Source organism: Camelus ferus, chromosome 12 (genome assembly GCF_009834535.1).
Source record: "Camelus ferus isolate YT-003-E chromosome 12, BCGSAC_Cfer_1.0, whole genome shotgun sequence".
Classification (NCBI taxonomy): Eukaryota; Metazoa; Chordata; class Mammalia; order Artiodactyla; family Camelidae; genus Camelus; species Camelus ferus.
Genome location: NC_045707.1, coordinates 27,764,232 through 27,790,566, shown reverse-complemented (window position 1 = coordinate 27,790,566; position 26,335 = coordinate 27,764,232). Strand labels below are relative to the sequence as shown.

General features: G+C 35.7%; 1 protein-coding gene across 1 annotated transcript in view; it reads right to left on the bottom strand.

Annotated features, from left to right (window-relative positions):
• The window catches only part of ADAMTS20 (ADAM metallopeptidase with thrombospondin type 1 motif 20), a 134,050-nt gene that overhangs the window by 80,007 nt on the left and 27,708 nt on the right, over nucleotides 1-26,335 (bottom strand). Inside the window, exons 4-11 of the mRNA XM_032493279.1 lie at nucleotides 20,915-21,174; nucleotides 12,541-12,624; nucleotides 11,806-11,930; nucleotides 10,446-10,486; nucleotides 6,227-6,332; nucleotides 4,211-4,357; nucleotides 2,105-2,246; nucleotides 384-488 (exon numbers count right to left, since the gene is read on the bottom strand). Of these exons, the coding sequence (XP_032349170.1) occupies nucleotides 384-488; nucleotides 2,105-2,246; nucleotides 4,211-4,357; nucleotides 6,227-6,332; nucleotides 10,446-10,486; nucleotides 11,806-11,930; nucleotides 12,541-12,624; nucleotides 20,915-21,174 (1,010 nt within the window). The remainder of the gene's footprint in view (nucleotides 1-383; nucleotides 489-2,104; nucleotides 2,247-4,210; nucleotides 4,358-6,226; nucleotides 6,333-10,445; nucleotides 10,487-11,805; nucleotides 11,931-12,540; nucleotides 12,625-20,914; nucleotides 21,175-26,335) is intronic.

Here is a 26,335-nt window from a genome sequence, read left to right as displayed (position 1 = left end):
GAAGCCACTTAAAACCTTCAGTTATACTTACCTGAATTTTGTAGGAGAAAATGTATACAATGGCAACATCCATGAATTTTGGGGAATTGCCGAAATATTTATGTCTACACTCATTTTTAATTACAAGACTATAATACACTGAGATCACTAAATATCCATGTAATTGTGTAACTAGAATATTCATCTGCTAGATCTTGAAAAAAGGGGTAAAATGAAAATTTTAATTCACTTGACAATATGTTATATCAAACAAATAGGGCAAAAACATTCATTCCACTAGCAGAACAAGAGTTGACGGCGAATAATGAAGAGCATTGAAATGCAGAGCGATCACCTCCTTGGAAGATCTCTTGATACAAGACTCACCCTTCAAGAAAACCTACCATCCTAGGACCACAGTTTGTTCCATCTGCCAGTGGCATGTGTTGAGTGCGACAGCCCTTGTGAACTCCCTCTGCGCTCGTGCACCAGAGACGCCTGCATTGTTTCTGCACAGGACAAGAGGCAAGGAAGCGAGAGTAAAAGTAGCACTACGACCACTGGATCAGCTCAGCATCATACACTGGTTTCTAAGCGGATCCTGTACACTTGTAGACTTCCTGGTTCTGCAGTCAGAGCTGGGAGCAGTCAGTAAGAAATCTTTACCGAGTCAGTCCCAGTCATCGATTTTCCTCTAAACATAGGAAATGGCAACCTTTAGCTTTTAAGAACTTTTGGATTTTTATCAAACGCTGAACCCTGGGAGAGACGAGCTGGAGCTGAAATATTCAAAATCATGTGAGACATTTTTCTAAAGGACTTTTTGTTGTTAAATGTTATTCACAACGAGTCTCCAAAAGCCCCTTTTGATCCAACGGTGGAATGTATGAATAATGTGCATAGAAATACTGTGTAATGTACACTGGTTTCCTATTTGGTGAATATAATGCATACTTTCAACTTTTGAACAAAGGGTTCTGAGGTTTTCACAAGTACGAAAACCCAGAGGCTCACAGGAGCTAGACCCAAGAGAACGCTTCTCTTTTTCTGAATTTAAATTCAAAGTTCCTTCAGTATCTAAGTCAGGTAGGAAAGAAATGTAGCTTTTATAACAAAAAATTTAGGCAAATCTTCCCCCCTTTAGAGTGGATGTTTAAAGGCTTATAAAATCTGTGACTATAAATTTAAGATTTCAGGAATAATACTCACTGTATAGAATATGCTTTGTGTATCCCTGTGCTCACTGTTAAGTAAGTTTCATTCATTCATTCAGCACTCGGTAAGCATTTATTTTGTGGCACCTATTATGTGGCAGATCCTGAACTGAACACTGGGGATATATCTTTATTTAAATGACTGAATAAGGCTGGATTCCTGGTCCAGGGATCCTCATAATCTCGTAGTCTAGTAAGCAACTTGCAAAGGTTTTTACAGGAATGAAGAAAACGGAATGAGTATTCTGCTTGGAAGAGTAAGGCATGGATTTCCAAAGTAGTGACCTTTATTCAAACTAAATCCAAAATTTATCCCCCTAAATAAGACAAAATCTTGATTAGAGAATCAGTTAAAGTGTTAAATCAGCTATTTCAGGGGAAATTTAAAGTATCTAATCTATGAAAAATCCTCAAAATAAATTATAAAGTAATTGTTTAACTAAACAATAGGCCCCACATTTCATTGCTTTGGATTCAAATCTGTGTAAATTAAAATACAGTCTATTAGATTCCTGGAACCTTTAATACGATTCATTAACAAAACACTTATGTTTTCTTCCCTCACCCGCAAAACAATATCATTTGAAAACAGTTATTTGAATGCTTATAATTTTCAATAGCCTCTCTGTGGCTCTGTTTTCTGACTGGGGATATTTCATGAGATTTTGTGAGAGTTAAAGGTAATTTTTAAGTATCTAACACAATATCTGGCATATAATAAGTACTCAAATTTTAGTTTCCTCCTTTTTTTTAACCCCTTCCTGACAAAGACCAAATTTTTCTAATACTTAAGATATTTTAAAGATATATTCAGTGCACTTTCTGTCCAAGAAAATAAGTGTACATTCTGAAATACATTCTAACTACAACTTTATGGTAGCTTTCGAGCAAAAGGACAGACTTTTTCTTACCAAATAGGGACACACTTGTGATCCAGGACCAAACATAAGTTCACATTGCTTGTTCACATCATACATTAATCCAGGAAGCTGTGAAGACAGGTCATATATTCTTCCATTTGGCTTGTCAAGGAGGCATTCCCCATGACCAGTGCTGGAACAGTGACAGAAGCCAAAATATTGTGAACACATACAGATGCATCTCAGTAGAAGATTCTTTATCACATTTTCTGTAGCTCTGCACTTTCAGAGACTATCAGTATTTCATTTCATAACTGAAAAATAAACTCGCATCAAAGTCAGTAAGAAAACCTCACAGTTTACAAAGGATTTTTCATGTGTTTGTTCTCATTTGATATCCACAACTGCCCTAAAGGGAAAATTTTTTAAAAGAACTGTGACAGATAATAAACATAAATTCATCAGAAAATAATGTTTGAAACCTGAATTCCTATTTTGATCACATCACACTTTTGATCTGTTTTGCTATCCAATTGCAATGCCCTATATCTAAATATCCAGATGGGTTAAAATGTACAAATTAAAGTTTAAAAATCATCTGAAAAAATGCATTTATAGTTCTAAATGACAACAAAACAAAGGAATTTCAAAAAGTGTTATTCTGTCTCCATCTCAAAGAGGTTTTCTAGGAAAGGAATGTAATTCAGTCAAGAATGCCAGCTGGAAATAAAAAAATTTAAAACTTAAAAAAAAAAACAAAGAATGCCAGCTGGGAGTTTGCAGTTGGGTCTCACCACTTCCCAGAATGCATGGTGTGGACAAGTTATTTACTCTCCCTGAACCTAACTAAGTCTCCTCATCTGCATATTGAGACTGATAATGTCTACCTTGAAGTTGCTATTAAAGTATATGATATAATACCTTTAAAGGAGTTAGAAAAGTGGTAGATAGCAGTGAAGATGTATATTTGTTACTCGTAGTTTGTCACATAATAGTCTACAGAAAACTTTATGAACATGTGCAGTCACTTCAACTGGGTTAAAAACAACGATTTATTGAATTGCAATAATTAGAGGAAATATTTGGTGGGGAATTTTTTACTGGCTAAATGGCATGTTTAATTTTGCCCAAAACATAAACATGTGAATTTTAAAATTCCCACTGGAGAGAATCATATTACCCCATTCCAAAAATCAGCACACCCACTGGTATTTTCAGTCAGTCCCTCAATTAGCAATGAACAGAACTATATGCAATCATGTATGGAGCAGCAACTGTGTGCTGTGGTTTTAAATCAAGTTCCCATACAACAATAAGTAACCACTGTTGATTATAATTAAGGAATGTATTTATAAACATACATTCCAAAACATGGTTTCACTTATTCCCATCGTTCTTGGAAAGAGAAGTAACTAAAACTGTATAAATTGGCGATTAGAATACGTAGTAAAAGAAATGAAACAGTATTGTGTTTATACAAAAAGATGACTTGGCCTTGACTGTTGGACAAGTTTCAATAATTAGGACAGAAATAACATTTGGATAAGAAGTTGGGAAGTGAAGAAACCTGGTGGGAGTTAAAGAGACAAGGCAAGAAGTCCCTGGGTCTCCCTCCTCTCTCAGAGCTAGGAAAAGCCTCCAAAAGAACAAGTAGACCTGGAGTCTCCATAACCCTGCGGCTTTGGAGAGCTATTTAGAATATTCATAGTTTGACTTTAGCCATTCTCTGCCTGCAGGGGCATCTCAAACCGGAGCCGCTCAACTCCTCTCAACATGTTACACCTCTGAAAGGACTCACACGTAGGGAAGCTTTGATTCCCTTTAAGTCTCTCCTCAAAAGGAGTTTCTACCACAATGATGAGCCCAAATTAAAATAATAATAATAATAATAATAATAATAATAATAATAATAATAATAATAATAATAATAATAATAATAACTAGACCTGAACTGACCCCCTCAAAAAAATAATTTTTCATGAATGAAATAATATAATTCCTTCCTTGTTTTTAAACATCCATTTGTACAGTGAAAAGAAGCTTAAATTTAAACAATAAAAAACTCAACAGAAATTGCATCGCACAAGAACACACAAGTTTCAAATTTTATAATCTAATAAATGCGCAATTATTTAACTAAATAACAAAATCACTTACTCTAGGAATTCAGTGATATATTTCTGACTGCATTTTGACCAGGTCCAAGGACTGGTGTGGTAATTTAAAGTTGGAGCCATTACATGATATTGATGTTTAATTCCAGTTTCCTTACATTTAAAACTATCATCGTGTGGAACATTAAATCTAAAAATAAAAATAAGCACTTTAAAAAGAATACTAAACTATGTACACAACATTAGAAACAAATCTCTTATATTTATAGTATAATCTAAAATGCAGATAAATCTGATTACATCAGGATTTGTACTCTTGATCTTGCCATGAAGTATTATAATGCTAGGGGTACCTTCATGTTTAGAGCATTTGCTGTCCAAGAAACACTAGATCAAAACTTTGATCAGTAGCACAGTCCACTGATTTGGTATCTGAATTGAAACAATCAAAATATTTGGGTTCTGGCTCACCTCACCACAATATGGACATAGCGTTCCCTTAAAAACAGCAGCAGTTTGCACACACATCGCCTAGGAGACGTGTGTAGAAAGATTAGGTAAAGGTTCTACCGCACTAAATTCTAGACCGTTGACAACTACTACAGTATCAAAAAAAAAAAAAAAAAAAAAAAACCCAAACAAAAAAACTTCTTTAAGCCCTAATTCCGTATCATACTACAGTTTCCATCTATTTCCTATGAAACAGCCCACGTGCTCTTTCTGGTCTATGATGAATACACGGTGATTGACAGAACTGGAATAATAAAAATATTCCTAAAGGTCAACCTAATCATCACAACAAGAGCATTGATATTAAATAGTTAGCTGGTCAGCAACAGATCCTACACATTCTTTGGAGGATCTAAGTGAAACCTCGCATTTAGAAGGAACATTGAAACCACCTAACTCAGGTCCTTGCCTCCCAAAATTTGTACTTAACTCGGTGCTTTAAATAAGCTACTTACCAATATTCTAAACACACCTAAAGAGTTTCTCAGGAAGAAAATAAATGTCTAAGATGGGACTCTCTGCAAGAACACTCTTCTACCAGTTTGCACCCTTGGAAACCAGCAAATACTGCTTCTCAGATGTTGCTGCAATGCACAGTGTGCATCATGTACACTCCTGACCCTGTCCTCGACCTCAACAAATGATGTGAAGATCTGAGTTTGCCTCTTGTTGATGATCATGAGCTATAACCATGGTAAAGGGAACTGAAGAGGCACTAGTTTAATAAAAAGGATCTCGACTTGAAATTATTCCAGAGAAATACTCTAATGATGTCATGACCAGGAAAAGAAAATGTAGTCCATTCAGAGAGGCAGCTCTACCCTCAATTCCTCATTAGCAGATAACCAAAGAATCAGAGGAGTCCTGGGGGCACACCTGGAACCATTTTTCAGAGGATGAGTTTCTAGGGGTTTCTGATTTTTTCTACAGGAGCTCCAAGGGTATCATGGGAAATCATGGCCTCTACATTTTTAGAGCATAAAACCCCAGTAGAATTTCTAATAACGCAAGAACAGAGAGGAGAATCTCAAATTTCACCAATAAATAAGAACAAAAACAAAAAATATGGAGCTGGGAGAAAATTAAAAAAAAATAAATTAAGTGATTGAGACATTCCCACAGGCCACATCCTCTGCTGAGGCTGTGAGCTATAAGAGCAGGAAGTGAGTTGGTATTACAAATACCTAGGGGCGTCCCCAGAACCAGGGGCCCCTGCAGGCCCTCCCATGAGATGGTAGAGCACAGTACCTGGTCATGTATAGGGCAACAAGGGACAGAGGCCAGAGTGCTTGTCATGTAATCCAATACAGTAAATGAAATAAAAGAATTCCCAAGTTCTAGTTCTTTGCTTAGTCTGTTGATCTGTGTAGCCTGTCTGACCTAACATAGATCACAAAAGAGCCAGAGTTAGCATTTCAGGGGTGAAAATTACACTACTCACATTTTATAAAGAAATTATGGTGCTAATTACTCAGCTGAAGACGGAATCTTAGGCATTTGTGCAGAGGTATACAGAAGGCACAGTACTGAGGTGGCAGGCGGTACTTACACGTGCCCAAGCTCATGGGCAATGGTAAAGGCGGCACTAAGTCCATTTTCTTCACTGATAGAGCAGCTCCGTAAAGGATCACACAGGGTACCTAATTCTGCTAAACCTGAAAAAATTCACGTTTGTATTTCATCAGAACTGAAAATACCAAAATCATACAGAAAGCACTGTGTTTATCATTTGGCATTTATCATTGGCGTTACTACTTAGAAATGAATGCCGAGTGGACTGCTAACATTGCACGAACATTTTATCAAGAGAAGAAAAATAAGAACAGAATGATTTGTCTGTAGTTGAAAACTTTTTAGCAAATTCTTAGAATCTCTTATTGAAGAAAATAATTCAGAATAAGGGATGAAAAATAATTTTCTTAAGACAGGAAAAGGAAAAGAATATTCATTACAAGAAGAATAAAGTGTAAGCCACATTAGTGTGGGTTGTAGGAGAGGTAATGAATGTTTAAATTGGTCATAGCACTAATAAAGAAAATAGCACAGAATAATATAATTCCGTAAGTTTTCTTTAACTTTTTAAAGAACTGAAGCAGCATACAATTATTCAATTACCACATGATAATTAAATGGATAAAAATATGTTAAATGCTTAGAATAAAGCCTGGATTTAATATACATTAAATAAAACTTGATAAAGACACAATTTCTGCAAGCACTCAATTCTGTAACTATTTCAGCAATGGAAAATGTATCACATGTCAAGATCTAGTCACTCATTTAAATAGTAACGTGCATCTCGAATTGCTGCTGAAAGATGAAGTTAGCTGATACAGTCCTTTAATCTAGTATAAGAAATTCAAAGCAAATGTTCATTACAATAATCCATATTCATCATCAACCAAGTTAGCATTTCATTTTACTTTCTGATACAATGTCATGGTTTTTGCTATTGCTATCCTTCAGTATTCGCTCGCAAATTTATCTGCTCTCCTACGATGATTCCTTTCATAAAAAAAGATTTCCATATATAAAGTAACTGGATTCTTACTGTAACATTTTCACATTAGAAATTTCTTAATATAGAATAAATACCTATATTAGCTACTGTGTTTTAGCTCTCTCCTCCTATGTATTCTTTAAGTCATAAAAGTTGAAAACACAGACATTTTCCTAGTGTTTAAGGTAGGTTTCCTAACAATTAGAACGTTTTCACTGTGCCCTCAAAGAAATGGAAGTTAAACTCAGGAATCGAAAATCGCTGGGAAAAGTCAGACTAGTTAGTTCACTCAGCAGCACATTTTTAACAAAGAGAAAAGATCTGCCCTCTTTCTGACCCCACTGCCAAAGGCCTTGCTTGGGCAACGTCCCCCTAAAAAGAACTTTTTCTTAGTTAGAATCGAGACCAAAAGCAAGGAGGGAAAAAACTGAAAGATACTCTTTCTTTAACAGTCCTCTGTAGAAAGTATGAGGGAATTACTGTTTTCCCTAAGATTATAAATTCATACTTGCATGTGCAAATTTTTGGTCAATTTTATTTTCCTCCTTTGTCCGAATTAGTTAAAATTATTTTTAACATTTTTTTTCATGACTGTGCTAGTGTTCCCTTGCCTTCATTAGTATTTTCAATTTGCCTAGTGGCTCAATTCCAGTGTATCCATTTTCAGGGCTGTGTATATATTTGGAACACAATATTGAGTCCATTACCATGCAAACTTTGTGTTTTATGCTTAAGGATGGATATATTCTAAACTGAACATTTTAGTCACAGGTCTATAAAAATATGCATTGATGAGAGACCAAGCTCAAATATCTCTATTAGATAAGCAAGACCAACAGAAATTGAAGTGAATGTACAGCGCTATGGTTACAAGCAGCTGACTGATGGCTTCACTCATGCTGCTCGGGGTTCCCTAAAACGGGGCAGAGATAGAACAAAGTAGCAGGAGCCCAAACTGGACACAGATTCCCTGTGTCTGGACGGGCACGAAGCTGCACAGAGTCACCAATCTACCACCTTGAAGAATAAAACCCATTTTTCAGCGTACTTTGTAAAACACAGAGACTAAGGCAACGATATTTGCAAAAGGAGCGACATGCAAGAAGTCTAGTAATTTTTACCAGCATCTTGAATTTATCATTAAGAACTATTCTTAGTTTGTTATTTTTTCCCACATATTTTAGATGGAAAAATAAAATACTGAAACTTGTGCTAACACAAGCTGTGTAGACTTGTGCAGATTATTTATCCTCATTTATAAAATTGGAATAATAGGTCTTTCTTCATAGGTTTGTTGTGAAGATTAAATGAGTTAAATCACGTGAAATCTTAATATAACATATGATGTACAGTAAACACTCAAATATATCAGCTATCGTTATCATCATCATTACTCTTGACTGAAAAGATAATAAGATTACTTTGATTTCTGTAGTCTAGGTTTCTAGATGTCACTATGATCCGTAGTCTAGATTTATGTGCACAGGAGTGGCTGAAAACTGCAAAAAATGAAAGGGGGCTAGGAGACCACCCACTTTTACATAAATAGCCCAGAATGTCTAGCATTAAATCATTAAAAAATAGTACGACATGGCAGACATATTCATACTTAACTTTCAGTATAAAGATGTGACAATAAGGCATAAATAATGTAAGAAACATAACATATTCAACGGGTCCTTCTTAGATGATTGACTCAAAAATAAATCCAACAAAGTCAGAGAATGGTCTGTAAGAAGATGATGGAGTCTGTTGTAAAGATTAGAGAAGGAGGAGTCTACTTCCACATTTGTGAAAGATTAGAGTTTTTAGACAGTCCTCCCACCACAAAGAAACTAGACAAGTAATAAAAAATACCTTTTTAAAGAACCCTGAGCTCATGATGTATGAGAACTATCAAGTCCCCAAACCTCCAAAATCTAATACATATTGTCTCCCTGCCCTGCCTCATACATATATATATAACAAAGTTTAAGAAATCTAAGATAGAATTTGCTTAGGAGAGAGTTTTAGACAAAGTTAACTTAAGTATGCTAGCAAAAAGCCAGATTAACTTCAAAAACAATAGAATAGTACATATAATTTTCAACTTGAAATAGGAAAACTAAAATAAGAATCTAATTTAAGAACTTAACCCAGAGAAAGGCCAAAGGGCGGGGGGGGCACGGACAGAGTACAAAATGGAATAAACAGAAACAAAAAACAAAATGGCATATATAAACTAACATATAACAATAATTACAATAAATGTAAACAGCCCAACTTTGGCAGCTAAACTGAGTTATTATGGATGTTATTTTAAAATCCAATTATATGTTGTTTCCAAGAAAAACACCTAAAGTATAAAAACATTGGAAAATTAGAAGAAAAGATAAGTCCAGCAAATACTAAACCAGAGAAAGTTGGGCTAGCTAGAGACTTGCCAGACATATTTTAAACATATAACTACAATGAGAAGTCTGAAGATTCTTTTCTGGATAAGGACACAATCAAAAGGAATGCTCATACACTACTGATAAAGATGCAAAATGGTACCACTTTAGAAAATAATTTTGTATATCTTATAAAGTTGCACATTAGCACACTTAATGATGTGCAGTTCTAATCACAGAGATATACCCTGGCTCTTACAATAAAGTTCATAATAGAAAGCAGCTGAAATCAGCCCAAATATTCAGTGACAAGTTATAGATATGTAAAGTGTGTATGAATTATTGTACCACAGTGAAAATGCATGAGCTAAAGCTCAAAAAGAGGCAAAAGCAAACAATTTCTTTTAGGAATACATACATATGCAATAAAACTATCTTTCAAAAGATGAAAGGAACTGGCACATACAAAATTTATGCTATTGGCTACCTCTTGGGAAAACACAACGGGCTTAAGGCCATACATACAACAGTACTGATAAATTTCTAATTCTGAAATCTGGTGGTGGATTCATGGCTATTTATTTCATTATTTTGCTTCAAATTTGCATGTAAGTTATTATGTATTATTTTGTATGGATCAAATATTACACAATAAAACACTTTAAACATGTCAAGCTCTGCACAGCACTGGATGTTTAGTAGTTAATTGATACGTAGCTCTTATTTTTTCTTTAAAACTTATAGAAGCAGAATCAAATAATAGTGATGCTGTAATCATTAATCAAGACACTAATCAAAACTGATTAATGCGTAAATTAGAAGGAAAATAATCTAAACGTTTTCAATAACTCAATAAATGACTCCATAAGCTGTATTTAATTTACCAAATAACTTACCTAGTGTGTCACATTTCTCTCTAGCTCCACAAATGTCTTCCCTTAAAACAAAAGATTTTGAAGCATTTTCAGAAAATATTTTTGCAACAAGTCAAAACAAAGATAAAGAAGCTTTAATTACGTTAAGACTATTGCCCCAGACTGACTTCTAAACTCCAGTTCTTTCAAGCTCTCAATTAAGTTTAAACCTAGAGTATTGCACCATTTTTGCCTATTAATAGGCAACGGGTGCTGAACAAAAGTGATTACTGTAAACAGTTGAAGCTTAACCAAGTTCAATGAAAAGCTTTCGTAAGTGTATTTTTCACCTCTCTGTCTTTCCTTACGCAGTAGCACATGTAAAATACTCTTTTCTTAATGTTTTAATGTCTTTATGAACTTCAGCTATAATTATCTGCTGCAAAATAATGATGTTCTCAAATGTTACCGAGTTGCTTAAATTTTTTGCTTCTGCATTACTTAGTCCCTAACCATTCAATATGACAGTTCTCTAGTCTCTTTCCCCGTGGTCTGCTCTTACAGCCCTTTTCTTCCCTCCCATCTTTAACTCGTTATCTCCAGCTTGGCCTCTACCTATAACCCAGGGCAGATCCACAGATTGACAATAGACTACTGCGTATAAATTTCAGTCAATTCTGCTTTCATCTGGAAAAGAGATAAAGCACGTGGACTACATGCCAGCTTCTTACATGGACTAAAGGTTTGCATTTCAGGGTTCTAGAGAGCCAAGATTTCTGAGTCTGACCCTCAAGCAAAAGATTTTCCCCTTTGGCCAACCAACCAGCCAAAACAAACAACAAACCCAGGATCTAAATATTTGAGTAGCATCAGTGTTGCTAAAACGCAGGTGTGAATTAACAACGCGTAGTGGTACTTGTAAAATGGATAATCATTTCATAGTAGCAGAGCTGTTTTCCATGTAAGTAAATAGATTTGAGAAAAACCCTAGCAAATGCAGCCCAGTAATTAAGACAGGCACCGAGCACCAAACAAGGAGCAGATAGTTTTTTGGGGTTTTTTTTAAGTATAGGGAGTCCAAACCAAATTTAAAGTAGGGATGGAACAAAACGTATTCTAAGTACGGTAACTATGTTAATTTCCAAGTAATTTTTCTGTCACTAATATAATAAGGTAATTACTTTTGTTCAGGTCAAACTGTTACTTAGCAATCTAATGCTGCTAATTTCCTAAGGAATCAACTCAGTGTTCTGGTCTGAGAAAACAGAATACTTTCATTCGATAGTATCTTTTGTAATACAATATTCACAGAACTGCTTCTGTGTAGTACTGATAAAGAATTAAGGTAACAAGAAGTGTTGGTAACCACGCAGGAGAGAAAGGGTCGTTTCTAAAGCCGTACCTGGTGATAAGAACGGCAGTGTCATGGTGGGACGGGTGAGCATCATCAAGAACATTCTGAGTTTGCTGCCACAAACAGAAGTTGCGTAACGTGGTGGCTGCGTTAAAACTGATGACTGGTCCTTCCTACACACGAGAAATGAGTGCTTGAACATCACATCAAAATATCCATGGCCTCTTTCCCTTCCAAGCTTGTCAGTGTTAATGCAATTGATCAAACGGCATTTTCACAGGCGTGTGAAGAAATGGCATCCTCTCTCCCTCATATCACAAACATATTTTAGGAATAAGGCTTAAAACATTGCAACCAAAACAGAATCGAATTAGACCTTCTCAGTGTAACTATCCAATATTTAGGGTCAAAAAACTAACTCTTAAAACTTACCATACATTAAATCCTTCAGCAGTAAGAAGGTAAAAGTGAATACCTGAATGTTTTAAACCTTAAATTTTTAAATTGTCTATTAATTTTAAATTCTTCAACAGTAAGAAGGGAAAAGTGAACACCTGAATGTTTTAAACCTTAACATTTTTAGTTGTCTATTAATCTTTGTTAGCTCCTTGGTTGTCATTTCCATCATGACAGAAAAAGTTAAACTCCCTCCTTCTCAAATCAAGTTTTTTGACACACATTTTAAAAATATCTCATTTCTAATAAGAGTTTCATAATCTCTCTATATATTCCTCCTAGGAGCCTACGACAGCTAGGTTTACTACTTTTAGAACTGTCTCTTACCTGTTCATCGTGAATTATCACTAATTTTACAATTACTATGTTTATAAGATTTCCAATACTTGAGTCCTTGTAGATTGCTGCAACCTGCAAGGAAAAAATGTAAGATTAGATGCTTAAAATGAATATTTTTCCCTCAAAAGTAAATTGAAACCAGTCTGAGAGCATCAATTCTCAAATTTAGCTGCACATTAGAATCTCCTTGGGAGCTTTTCACAAGTCCCAAAGTTCAGGCCACATCCTTTATCAATTAAATCAGAATCTCTAGGGTTGAGACTCAGGCATCAGTATCTTGTTAAATTTTCCTGGCATTTTTTAAATGATTCCAATATGAAGCCAAGTTTGAGAAACAGTATGCTAAATCTTGCCACTGAGACCCATCCACTGATCACCTAGAGCCAGTTAGAAATGCAGAACCCCAGGCCCCACCCTGGACTAGTGAGCCAGAGTCTGCATTTTAACAAGATCCTCAAGTGAGGTGGACACATGTGTCCATGTTAGAGCTTGGAAATGACCGTTACAGATGATTCAGCAAGAAATTCACTAAAATAAGAGAAAAGAAAAATAGGGAAAAAATTTTAAATTAAAAATAAAAAAACAGAAACAAAAAAAGAAGAAAAAAGAAATTCATTACATTTCTGTGTCACAATCCACCTTTTACGTGTTCACAATATATCATAAAAATAAATACACAAGTTTTTACCTATTCTTTTCTGGTAGTGTTACCTAACCTTTTCTGCTATGATTTTCAGTCTCAGTTTCTGCCATGCGTATTTTCAATTCTGAATATGCATAGGACTTTTAATATTTAGCACTACTAAAATCCATGCCGACAAAATCATTCAGAATCACATAAAGAGCCATAGAAGTCATACGTCATAATCTGGTCTTTCAGTCTCCAAAACTGCAGAGCTCAGCTCTACCAGGCACCCTGCATGGGCTTGGTTAATGACCCGTAGTTAAGGTGCTGTCGAATTCACTGGGGTATATCCTTGTCTTGTGGCACCACAAGACAGCAGAACTGTCTTCCATGGCCACTGCCTCTGCCTTGCTCTCCTTTAGAGGCATAACCCTCTGGATTTGGGCCACCTGTGCAATGAAAATTGCTTCTGAAACTGGGATCACCATCTCTTGGACCACTGCCCAAACCAAAACAGCAATTCCTTCAGAAGGGGCTACTTCTCTCATTTATTTAATAAACATTCAGCAACGGCTCCTTGCTTTGTAGAGACCCGGAGCTGGGGAAGGAGGACGTGGTCCTTGACCTTGTGGGACTTACAGTTTCCTAGAAGTACCAGTACTGGTGCCCTCCCTCTATCAGCCAGGGTTGTTTCAACACAATGAATAACATGTCTAATGCCACATGGAGTACTACCAGAACCAGAGCCAAAAACATCTCTGGAAATGTGGATCCTGTCGGGTCAGCCTGAACTTAAATACACATTCCAGCATCTCTCCTCTTGTTTTAGCTGCCCAGCCACAAATACAGGTTTGCCATCTTTACCCACAGCGATGCCTGTGGCTCTAGCATTTTTTGGTAAGAGTGGTGGTCGCCCCAGAGGAGTTGAGAGTAAGTGCAGTTAAGGCAGGGACAGGCAGGTGACCAGCAATTTCAAGCTGGTCTGTTAGCACTGCAGTACCGCTGACTTTAAAATGGGAGTTGTGGAAATCTGTAGCTGAATTGATGAATACATATCTTAAAAGTTGCATGGAAAATGAATATCTACTGTAGAAAACAAAGTATACCCATATTTGTGACTTCGGCATTATCCTCTGATCGTGTGAGGTTAGTAGTGAGTAGATGCGTCCCTAAGTCAAATTACAAGCCTACAGCACAGAGGTCAGCCCAAAGTCTCTTTTCCTTGAAAAATGAAAACTAGCTGTGAAGACTTCTGTCACAGGCCATCGTGCATTCCCAGTACTCCAGAGAAAAGAGCTCAGGCACCGCGAAATATCTAAATGGCTAATTTCTCTACTCGTTGCCCGAAATAACGTTGACTACAAATGACAATCTAGATGTGACAATATTAGGGATAAAATGTATAATCACAAGAAGATTTTCAGTTTCAGAAGGAAACAGATGTGGCACCTTTTTATTGAAAAGTAGATCAACCTACCAGCTAGAATTTAAAGCATATCCCCAGTGTTCTGACAGTGTGTTTCTAAATATATTGCTACAGTAACACTAGGGAAAAGAGAATTCAAATAATGATGTAAGATGGAAAGGCTGAGAAGCATAGTCTTTTAAATTAAACAGGTCCAGGTTCAGATTCTAACTGCCTCTTGATGACACCTACTTACCTGGCTGCTCTAAGGAATACATGAGATGGTGCACAAACAAGCATTTAGATCACAGCCTGGCTCAGAGCAATCAACAATAGCTGTTAATTACTACTTCGAAAACGTTTTCCAAAGAAAAGACATACGTTACCAATGACGCTGGCTCTAGTTCATATGTTTCAAATTAGTTGTCACAGGATGGCCAATTCAAAGCACAGGATCCAAGAACATCACAGTTTCATTACTTCTTTCAGTATTTATTGACTCTCTACTGCCTGTCAAACACTGTTGCTTACTAAGTACACAGATGAATAGAGCATGATCTCTGCCCTTAAAAAAGTCAGTTTTCCAGGGTAAAGGATACAAAAACAGGTGGTTCAGTTTAAATCATTATTCACATACACCCCCCCCACACAAAATCCCCTCAGGATTGGTATTCTGCTTTTACACTAAAACGGCATGTTTCTATAAGAAGGTCGTCTTGTTCATTTAATTGTATGCCCCTCCTCTTGTTTTATGTATTAACGTTGATGTGCTGACACTCCATACACATATTCCTTTTGCTGTATTTGGATATTTAGAGGCGCTTTCATTGAATGACTATTCAATTAGGCTGAATTATGAATCAGGCAGATGAATGACCAGAAAGCCCACTTGCTACTTCAAAGGTTTTTCTAACTACCACGTACAGCATGCTTCTCTCTTCCCTAAAACAACCACCCTGTATTAGATCATCATAACCATAGGGTGTCACGCTTGCTACTTCCCCATGACTACAAAAGTAGAAATAACAGTTACTGAATGTTTATTGTGTGCCAGGCGTGATCGAAGTTTAAATGGGTTAACTCATTTAATAATTCTCACAACAAACCCTATGAGCGAGAAACTACTGTGCCCCTTTTCCAGATAAGAAAACTAAGGCACAGAGAAGGGAAGTAACACGCTGAATGTTAGGCTGCTGGTCAAACAACAGAAAGACTTCCATCCGAGGCAGTCAAGCTTCAGCTCTGACTCCTTATTCTGATCTCAAGGAAGTTCAGCATTCTACACTTAAGTCCTTCCTACTTAGCTCTTGGTACACAGGATACCTCAGAACCCGGATGTGGTTCATGCCCTAGCTCCTGACGCTGTCCCGCTCTGGTCTCTCGATCACGGCTTCAGAAGTCGTATGCAGTTGGGAGACCTGGGTTTTAGTTCTAGCCCTTGCTAGTTATAAGTTAGCTGTGCAGCTCTGGAAATGGATTTATCTGCTTTTTGTCTCAGTAGCCACAACCACACTGAGGCACTGAGCACCGTTGGTCACAATGCCCTGGGGTCATCAGATGACTCCTTACCAGATGCTGTTGGGAAAGAGGTGTGAGAACATTTGCTTTAAAGAACAAAATCATTCCACAGTTTGAGAAAAGTTGATTAAAAAAAAAAATTAAACAGGTATCTTGATGGAATCTTGACTAGGCTAGCAAATACACACATTTATTAAACCTCCGAGAGATCTCCACGTCATTGTAGGCACCATTTCACACAACTACTTGTCCAAGTCCACTTTCCCCTCCATGGAAGATGCCACATAACTAGGTTCCCACCCCACAGACGACACTTAGGAAGTGCTAAACCGTATTTCTAAGGTAGTTTTCTGTTCTATCGAGCCGTGTAATATTGTATATATTAACTGTAACCAGTCCATTTTAGAGCTCTACGTATTACAACTTTTATTGATATCATTAAAGTGTGTTCAATCTTTAATTCTTTAAGTGTTTGCTTCCCTGGCACGTAGAATTCATAATTCTCTGCAGGTCTCATAGAATAGTAAACATTACTTGGCAAAAGATGAAGAAATTGTATGAATTGTTTAAATATTTTAAGAAAAATCCCAGGCTAAATATAGTTCATGCAAAGCATGAAACAAATTTCTATCACCATTAAACTGATAAACCATTTGGAAATAATTTCTAACTAGAGCTTCAGCAAATGTTCTCACATGGCAAGTTTAGAGACCACCTTCTATTTTATTATTTTATCTATTTTTTTTAAATTATAATTGACATATAGTATTGTATTCGTTTTAGGTGTACAACAACTTGATATTTGCATATATAGCAAAAAGATCACTCCAATAAGTTTAGTTAACATCCATTACCATACATAGTTGCAATTTTTTTTCTTATGATGAGAACTTTTCATATCTACTCTTAGCAACTTTCAAATATATAATATAGTATTTTTAACCACAGTCACCATGCTGCACATGACATTCCCAGGAGTAATTTATCTTACAACTGGAATTTTGCACCTTATGACCACCTTCACTTTCAAAGTCATCTATAAAAAACTGACTTTAATAAAGTGAACATATTTTTGTCTACAAAGATCACTACTCTTCTCAGAAAGATTTTTTTTCTGTTTTCAAGTTAGAAAATGACATTCCACATATATACAAAGTAAATATGTGCAAAGAATTAAGAACAAGCAGAGCACTGAGTTGAAGGAAAAGGTAACATAAATGGTTAAACAAAGTAGGAAAGTAAATCATTAGTTTTTATTTTAGTCGAAAAATTTCCCTATCCTAACTAAAATCAGTAAAAGCAACTCAAAGAATTGAAAGCAATGATATTAAGTCAATGTAATGCATGTGAGGGTTTCTAGTTGATAAATGCCTCTAATAACAACCTGTTTTAATAAAGAGGGCTAATTCCTGAGAATCAAATGACACTCATTAAATTTACATTATTAATTCTATAACAAGGTGAATACAATCAAGTCAGACCTTTGTAAACACAATAGAGTATGGAGGTTTCTGACAAAGTATTTTCAAGCTTTATTAAACAGTAAGTCACTGAATATCAAAATAAATCTGTCAAAGAAAGTAATTTCCCCCGTTTATATATACTTTGGTAGTTTCATTATGCATGTAAAATGACATTTGAACCTGATAACGTCACTCAAATTCTCTAAGGATAAAAGCTTTGGATTGAATAGCAAATAATTGAACATCTCTGCTCATTTAACACACACTTTTTTCATTAGACGTACTATACACCACAAATGTGTTCTTCCCAGCTAATTTTAATGTTATTTCTAGAAACACTTTGCATAGAGATCACTAAGCTATTTTTACAATATGAGTAAGGCACTCTAAAAAGAGAATTAAATCACACACATTATTTCTATATCACTGCACTTAGACGTTGTTAAATTGTTGAAAGCCAAGAAAAAGTTTGAGAAGATAGCATAATTGTTTATATTGTACAGGATGCGTAAGGGTAGATAATCCTCTCTCTAAATTATGTATATAATCCATCTGCTCACTGCTGAAAGCTTTTAGCAACTTCACCCATTATATCTGAAGCTCAACACAAAAACTTTCATCACTTTGAACTTTTCTTTAAATGGATCTCCATCATATTCCAAGTCCAAATCACATTTTCTTGTCCTTTTCCCAAATTACTGTGACCAAAAAACATTACCACTATCCCAAGTGTGTGTTTGAATAAGTGCAGTTAATGCCTTTTTAAAAATTAGGACAAAATATGCACAACTTGAACTGGAAACATCTGGGGACATTTATGGGAAGACAGCATTCCTCTTAGTTTAGAGCAATTTTGGAAATGGAACTTCACAAGTGGAGATAAAACAAGTTGGACTAGATTTGACAATCTCTATGCAGGGTGACCAACTGCCCCATTTTGCTCAGGACTGCAGTTTCCAGGGACATAAGACTTTTAATACTGAAACTAAGAACGTCCCAGGCAAGGGTCTATCGGCTCTTTCTCCAAGTTTCCTTTCACCTTTAACACTGTTCATATCTACAAATATAGCTATGACCACTGTTTTTCACTAATAAAGTCACGATACATGTACAGAAACGTAAAGTCTGCTGACTTTCTTGTATCCTCATTTAAACATTCAGTGAAAGAGAAAGGAGAGAGCAAAAATCCCAGGTCGCTTAGAAGTCATCTGGAATTCCATCTCGGAAGAGGAAAGAAAGCATGCATAAAACCCAAACTACCTCAAAAGAGGGACTTACCTTCCTAAAATTGTCCTCTCCCCTCATCAATATTTGGAATGCACCCCATTCCTCAACCTGCTGCAGTATCTCCCTGTGAATGAAAGCTGAACACAAACCAGCTGACTGCATCTCCAAACCTCTCCTCTTAACTGAAGTCAGCTCTCCTAGAGGGACTAAAACTCCAGCAGATGATATCTCCATGCACTGGTCTTCAGTTTCAAGCAATCTCAGAAGTAGATTTACTTTCCCTTAAGTCAAAAGATCTGCTTTGTCCTTGATGAAATTCTGGCTTTAAAACTCCCATGGACAACTGCAGTTATCTATCTATTCAGGACATCACAATATCTTCTTCACAGTGGTTATATCGACTTTTATGTAAAATGCAGATAACAGAACTTTCCTGACGGTGGTCTCATCACCAAACAGTCTGTTGCTATTCCAAAATGACTCTTGGAAAGCTACTCTTGTGTTCCTTTATTTCTCCTAGTCTTCCCAAAGCACTGATAGCAGAGTTGTCTCTTAACATGCTTCAAAATCTGTTGCATTTACAAAATCTAATAGTTTCCTTCAGTATCTCTATCCCTTCCCCAATTTTCTTAATGAATATCTCCTTTAACCATTTAAAATTGCCAAGTTTATCCCACATCACTCCACATAATTGACATAATTTCCTACATCAATTGACATCTTCCATGTCAATGTTCTCATTAGAATTCCTTCATAAAGAGCATGCCACACTCACATCTAGATAATTATACATCTAGATAATTACTTCAGATTCAGAAGTTAAAAAGTCATCAGGATAAATCTGCACGTATAGCTCTGTTGTCATTTAAAAAATCCAATTCAAGTAAACGAAACATGCCTATATTATACCGATTTCAGAAACTCATATTGGATCATCTGGGGTTTTTTTGTCTGTTACAATGTCATTCGTTCTGGAAAAAAAAAGCTTTACTTTAGTCACTTATTTACTCATTCTTTCACTAACTAGTACCAGATACTAAGTTTAGGCAACTGGGACCATGCACTCTTAGCATTTATAATCATAAGAATCTAAGATAAAATGTTACATGTAAGGAAAATAACAAGGTCTTAGGCTCTGTTAAGTCATAGTGAACTTAACTGGAGAGTTCTTATTGAGGGAAATTTATAATAGCTTATACATGTGTCCTGGTCAAGCCTTTTCAATCAAGAAGGCCTGAATTCCCTACCTGTGAACAGAGACACGTTGAGCCATGAGATACATGTTCCAATACCCAAAGTGTGTATAAACAGGGGATCACAAAATTCACCAACTAAACCAAGATACTTGTGAGCCAAGGGACTCTTAAAAGTACCTCGAAAGGGGACACTTTTAGTAATTACTTCAAAAAAGCAGGCCTAAATTCAGGAATGCTCCAGACAGAAGGTGTACGTAGCTATGCGTGCGTATATACATGTACGTACAGGACATAGAGTGCTCCCACTGGCACGGAGTTGCGCGTCTTCACCCGCGCTAGAATTCTGTCCTAAGGATACAGGCACCACCACTGCTCAGCAGAGATATTAACATCACATCAAAAGCTCTCAGAGCTACAGTGATCCTAGTATCCCAAACTCGCTAAAGTAGCTCTATTCGTAACAGGCTATCCTTTTATCCCCATAAACACCTTGATAACTTAAAATATCACGTGTCCCAATTTGATCTGGTGAACGCAGCAGAAGTGAAGTTAGTATCCCGCCCACTGCTGTGCAGAAATAAGGTAAGCTTTACAAATTCAGATTCAAAGGACAAAAGATCAGTTCTACTACTAGGATCTTCCCCGTCACTAGGGGGCAGAAGCCCTTCATGTGATGAAGTAAAGATTCAAGCATGTTCTCCAAGTGGTTTGTTTCAAAGATTTCAGAGTTTTCAGAAAGTTGTCCAAGTAACAGAATGGGATACTTGCTATACACATCTATTTCAACTAAACTTCAGTGAAATCTTTTTTGGCTTAAATATAAACCATTCGCTTGCGTCTAAAGTTTGGGAAAACATTTTAATTACATGTGACAAAAAACTACATTAAACACTTTAGGAAATAGAAAGGACCTGTTAAGCTTACTTACGATCGACATTAGAGTTAGTACGTAGTGCTGCAAATTCTGCCCGTGGTGATGGACCATTTTAGTGTCAGCTGTGGCCATAACTTCCACGTATCTTGGATATGATAAAAAACGTTTCTTCCTGGAATGTAACTGACTTCTTTCATCTTCCAATGATGTATTTTTTGAAGAGTATCCTAAAGCCACTTCTTCCTTTACGGAAAGGTCTTCATTCATGTTGCTGTAGTTATGAAAAGGCAAAGTGGTTTTCTTTGTTTGACTTTCTGAGGGGGAGGAAGAGAAGGTAATAATGCAGAGTCATTACATTGGATGCGACTAAAAATACTGCATGAGAATAGAAGAGCCGAAAATATTTAATACTTACACGTCTGCTTCCGATGGGAAATAAAAGGACAAAAAGAAATTATTTAAAAGGATTATACAGCATTATCTATTCATAGTAATAGAACGTTCACATTTTCATCTCGATATCTCCATGCGCAAAAGAATGAAACTGGACCATTATCTTACATCATACATAAAAATTAAGTCAAAGTGGATTCAGGTCTAAAAGAGAGACCTAAAACTGTGAGACTCCTAAAGGAAATAGAGGAAAAGCTTCACGACAGTGGATTTAGCAATGATGATCTGGATGTGACACCAAAGCACAGTCAGTGAAGACAAGAAACAGACAAATGTGACTACAAACTTCAAAACGTATGTGTATTAAGGAACACAATCAACGGAGTGAAAATGCAATCTGTTGAATGAGAGAAAATATTTGCAAACTATGTCTGATAAAGAGTTAAGGAAGTAATACCCAGAAAAAAAAAAATATATATATATATATATAAACTCTTACAACTCAACAAAAATAACCTGATTTTTTTTAAGGGGCAAAGGACTCGAATAGACATTTTACCAAAGAAATATAAAAACGGACCACAAGCATATAAAAAAATGTTCAACATCACTTATCATTAGAAAAACGCAAATCAAAACTACAGTGAGATATCATTTCACACACATTAGGATGGCTACTATTTAAAAAAAAAAACAGAAAATAGTAAGTGTTGGCAAGGCTGTGGAGGAACTAGATCTTTTGTGAACTATTGGTAGGATTATAAAATGGTGCAACCACTATGGAAAAACAGTAGCAAGGTACCTCAAAAAATTACACATAGAACTACCATATGATCCACAATTCTACTTCTCAGTGTATATCCAAAAGAATTAAAAGCAGCATCTTGAAATATTTGCTCGTAAGTGTTCACCGCAGCATTATTCACAACAGCCAAAAGGTGGAGGCAACCCAAATATCCATGATAGACAAATGCATAAGTGAAATGTGGTCTGTGTATAAAATGGATTATTCAGCCTTAAAAAAAAAAAAGGAAATTGGCATATGCTCTGACATGGATGAACCTTGGGGATATTATGCTAACTGAAATGAGCCAGCCACAAAAATATAACTCCTGTATGATTCCACTTACGAGGTACTGAAAATAGTCCAAAATCACAGAAACTACGTTAAATGGTGGGTTACCAGGGCATGTCTATGTCTCATGCAATTAATAACTGATGGAGCTGAAAATGAAAATGAATAAAAGCAACGAAATAGTTCCTATCATAATAAAGGTAGTTTAAATTTGCCTACCAAAAAACAAAAGCTTTATAGAATTGGGTTAATAAAATCCAGCCATATGTTAACTAATAACTAATAACTAATAATCTAAGGGTCAAATCCCGGGGGTCTGGCTGCAGGGTCAGTGGTTTTAACCCCTAAAACATACTGCTCGACAATGAAGGTTAAAGGAAGAAAAGAAAGAAAACCGAACAACAAATACAATGTGATCAATACAGATCTCAAGAGTTTAATGTCTATAGCAAAGGAAATACTGATAAGAATATTCTACAGGACTCTGTCAAAATCATTGAATGACTTAAAGGAAATCTGATTTCATACTTCAACACACAACAGTATGAGTGAATCTTGTCACCATAAGTGACAAACGTGAAAAAAATTAAATACACCATACTTTTATGTAGCTTAAAAATGATATAAAAATATATACTTTAAGAAATACATATAGATGTATATAGATATACATCTATATAGAATGATGCCTTAGGTGAGGGGAGGCAGGTGGATGAAATAGAAGGGTGGGTGAGAGCAGAATTATGTGGCCATATACAGGTTGTGGTCCAAGTCCTATATTTCATATTGGTTCATATATCCATAACTTGTATTATATTATTCACAAGTTATTAGCAAATAGTAATTTACAAAACTAACTGCTGTTGAAACAGTATGACAGCTCTCAACCCTATCATACAGTATTGTTTTGGTAATGCTAAAGTTGCAAGACCAGAAAATGAAATATACAGTATGAATACTAGGGGGAAAGTTTTTTCACTATTGTTTTGATTCGATTTTGCAAGATGAACGGCTTTGGCAACTAAAAAAACTAAGATATTCAATATAAAACTTTTAAAACCAACAATCCTTAACACAGGAATAATTCAACGATGGAATGTTATGCAGCTGTGAAAAAAAAGAATTAAGTCTATTTGTTTTGATCAGGAAGGATGTTTATGATATGTTTTCAAATAAAAAGTGTAAGTGGCAGAATAATACATATAGTCCAATCTCATTTTTGTAAAAATTAACTTTAAAAAATACACAGATATATATTCTTAAAAATTTATGTAATAAGCCAAAAAGACGTAGAAGCACATGCCTCAACCTTTAGCTGGCTGTATGGATAGGTGTGACTGAAAAACTCTTAAATTCTCTCTTTAACATCTCAGTGCCCTTTAAACAATTACAATGAATTGGCTTTACTGTTTTTTTTTAATTACAGTATTGTTTTTAAAATCAGTATCTATAATTATTTTATAGGCTAAACATTTTATCTCATTACCTTTTTCTGATATTTATACTTAAGCGGTATAACAAATGATGATTAAGTGACCTTTCCAAATACCCTAAATAAATGGGCATTATTCAAAGATCATTTGCCAATTCAATTACATCATTTGTATACGATGCTAGTCTATGTTCCATTGATTCAAATGTTAAAACAATGTTTTGTCTCTTATTAATAACAAGTGTATTATAACCCAAAACTAATTTAGACTAAACCACCACATCACAAACATCATGCAACAATGATAATCTGCTTACTAGAACATAAAATACTTAAAATTATATCAGCAAATATAACCTTTAAAACAGCATAGTGTATTCTAGAACTCAAGGAAATTAAGTTAATAATCTATAAGAACATAAACTCCTAATAAGTTTGTCAAACAATAATAAAATTAGATATTCATAATTAGCCATCCAAAAGTTTGAATGCCATACTGGCACCTCATATTCAAAATACATAAAAATGAGTTAATTTTCTTTTCCTATTCCCAGTTTCCCTATTTCTGCTAATGTGAGCAATAACTTCCAAATACCATACTGACACTAAACTGTACACCACCACTGGGCTTGTCCTATCCTCCCTTCCCTATTTGTATCTGGTCACCAAGTTTTGACTCTTCTTCTTCAAAACGTTCCTTGTATTGCTCGTATTATCAACAATATTGTTGTCTCTAAACTCACTAGGGTCTTTCTCACCTTAGAGCAACATTACTGGAATCATGAATACAAAATAAGACACAAAGAGTCTCCTGAATGGTCCCACCATCTTCAACCTCTTCTCCCTGCAATTCATCCTTCATTTGTATCCAAAAAGATTCATTTTTAGGACCATCCCTTTTATCTCACCCTTAGTCAAGAAATTACCATAGATCCTCACTGCCCATAAGATGAAATCCAAGCCCCTCCCCTTCAGCCCACCACTAAGCACAGTCATCACGACCACCATCAAGTGATACACTCCCTGAAGACTGGGAGCACTACTGGGCAATGTGTTCTGCCCTTTGTATGTGCTCAATAAATGTTCGTGGAAAGAAGAGGAAAGGATCAGGAGGAAGAAAGTAAGGATGATAGAAAGTCTGGAGTGAGATGGGGAAAAAGGAAGACAGGAGGAGGGAGATGGATGAAAGGAACATATGAAGGAACAAGATAAAAGATTGATCAGACCAGAATTTCAGAGTAGGAGTGATACTAATTGTGATGTACAGTAGCAGCCATTCACAGACAGAGAGATTGCCTTTGACTTTCCTAGTATCCAGTACCATGTTCACTCCAGCCTGTGCTGAGGCTGAAATTGATACTCATGTTCTGTATCTGACCAGATGAGCAAACAAATGTTATACTTCTCCAATTTAAAAAATGTAGGCATGAAATCAAATGAAGCTTATTCTAGACCATCAACATTTCAAACTATTTGTTAAATACCAAATAGGACTCCCAGCTCCAAGAACTGAGTGTGCCTTGAGATAAAGGGTGATCACATCAGGTATATTGTGGAATCTAAATTATATTTTTTTCATGATTTAAACTATTTTTGGATCAATTATATGTCCTACGTTGTCACCCTACTGCATTTTCTTATTAATACTACTAGCAACACTAATGGCAAACATAATACTTGATGAGTGCTTACTATGTACCAGGTTCTTATACATTTCACATAAGTTACCTCATTACTAACAACTTTATAAGGTTAAGTGTTATGATTATCTTCACTTTATATATGAAAAAAAGTGAGCAACAAGAATGTCAAGTAAACTGCCCCTGGTAACAAGGCTTATAAATATAACTTTGGAACATATTTTTTTAACAGTAGTATTCCATAGCATAAAAACTTATAAAATCTATATAGTTCTCTAATTTGACAATATTTGAAATCTCAGCCACTATTATAGAATTATAGCATATAGCTTATAAAATATTTTACAGCACTTTATTTCAAAGAGGTTCACAAGTTAGTAATTAGAACTCTACCTACTAGTAATAAATGTGCAGAAGATTATGGACTTGCCTGTAGCCAGCTAAAAGTTGAAACATAAGAGAGTCATTACATCATTAGTCCTCACTGCATCCCTGAATCAGCTACTATTACTAACGGTGCACATTTTAAAACAGAGACATGTGACACAGGTTACATAAAATTTCAACAGCCACCAGCTAAATAAGGAGCATAACAAAGAGATGAATTCATATTTCCTCAAAATCAATTATTACATCTGAATTCCACATCACATGACTCTTCTAAATGTCAGATGTGGGTAATACATGCAGAATGTTAAGAATTTAGTAACCAGGGTCATAATGGAAAACGCTGCCTCCTACAAAATTAAAAGAGGAACCAGCAAGTCATATTCATGAAAATATTGGATCTAGTCTTCCCTGCATGACAGAATCACAGAGTTGAGCCAAGCCCTACCTTGCAGACTTGAGACCCATCCGGTACCGTCCTTTTACTCTAGTGGCCCTGAGAGAAAAAAACTAAGAGGGTACTGGAAATCCCCAAATTACGCTCATTA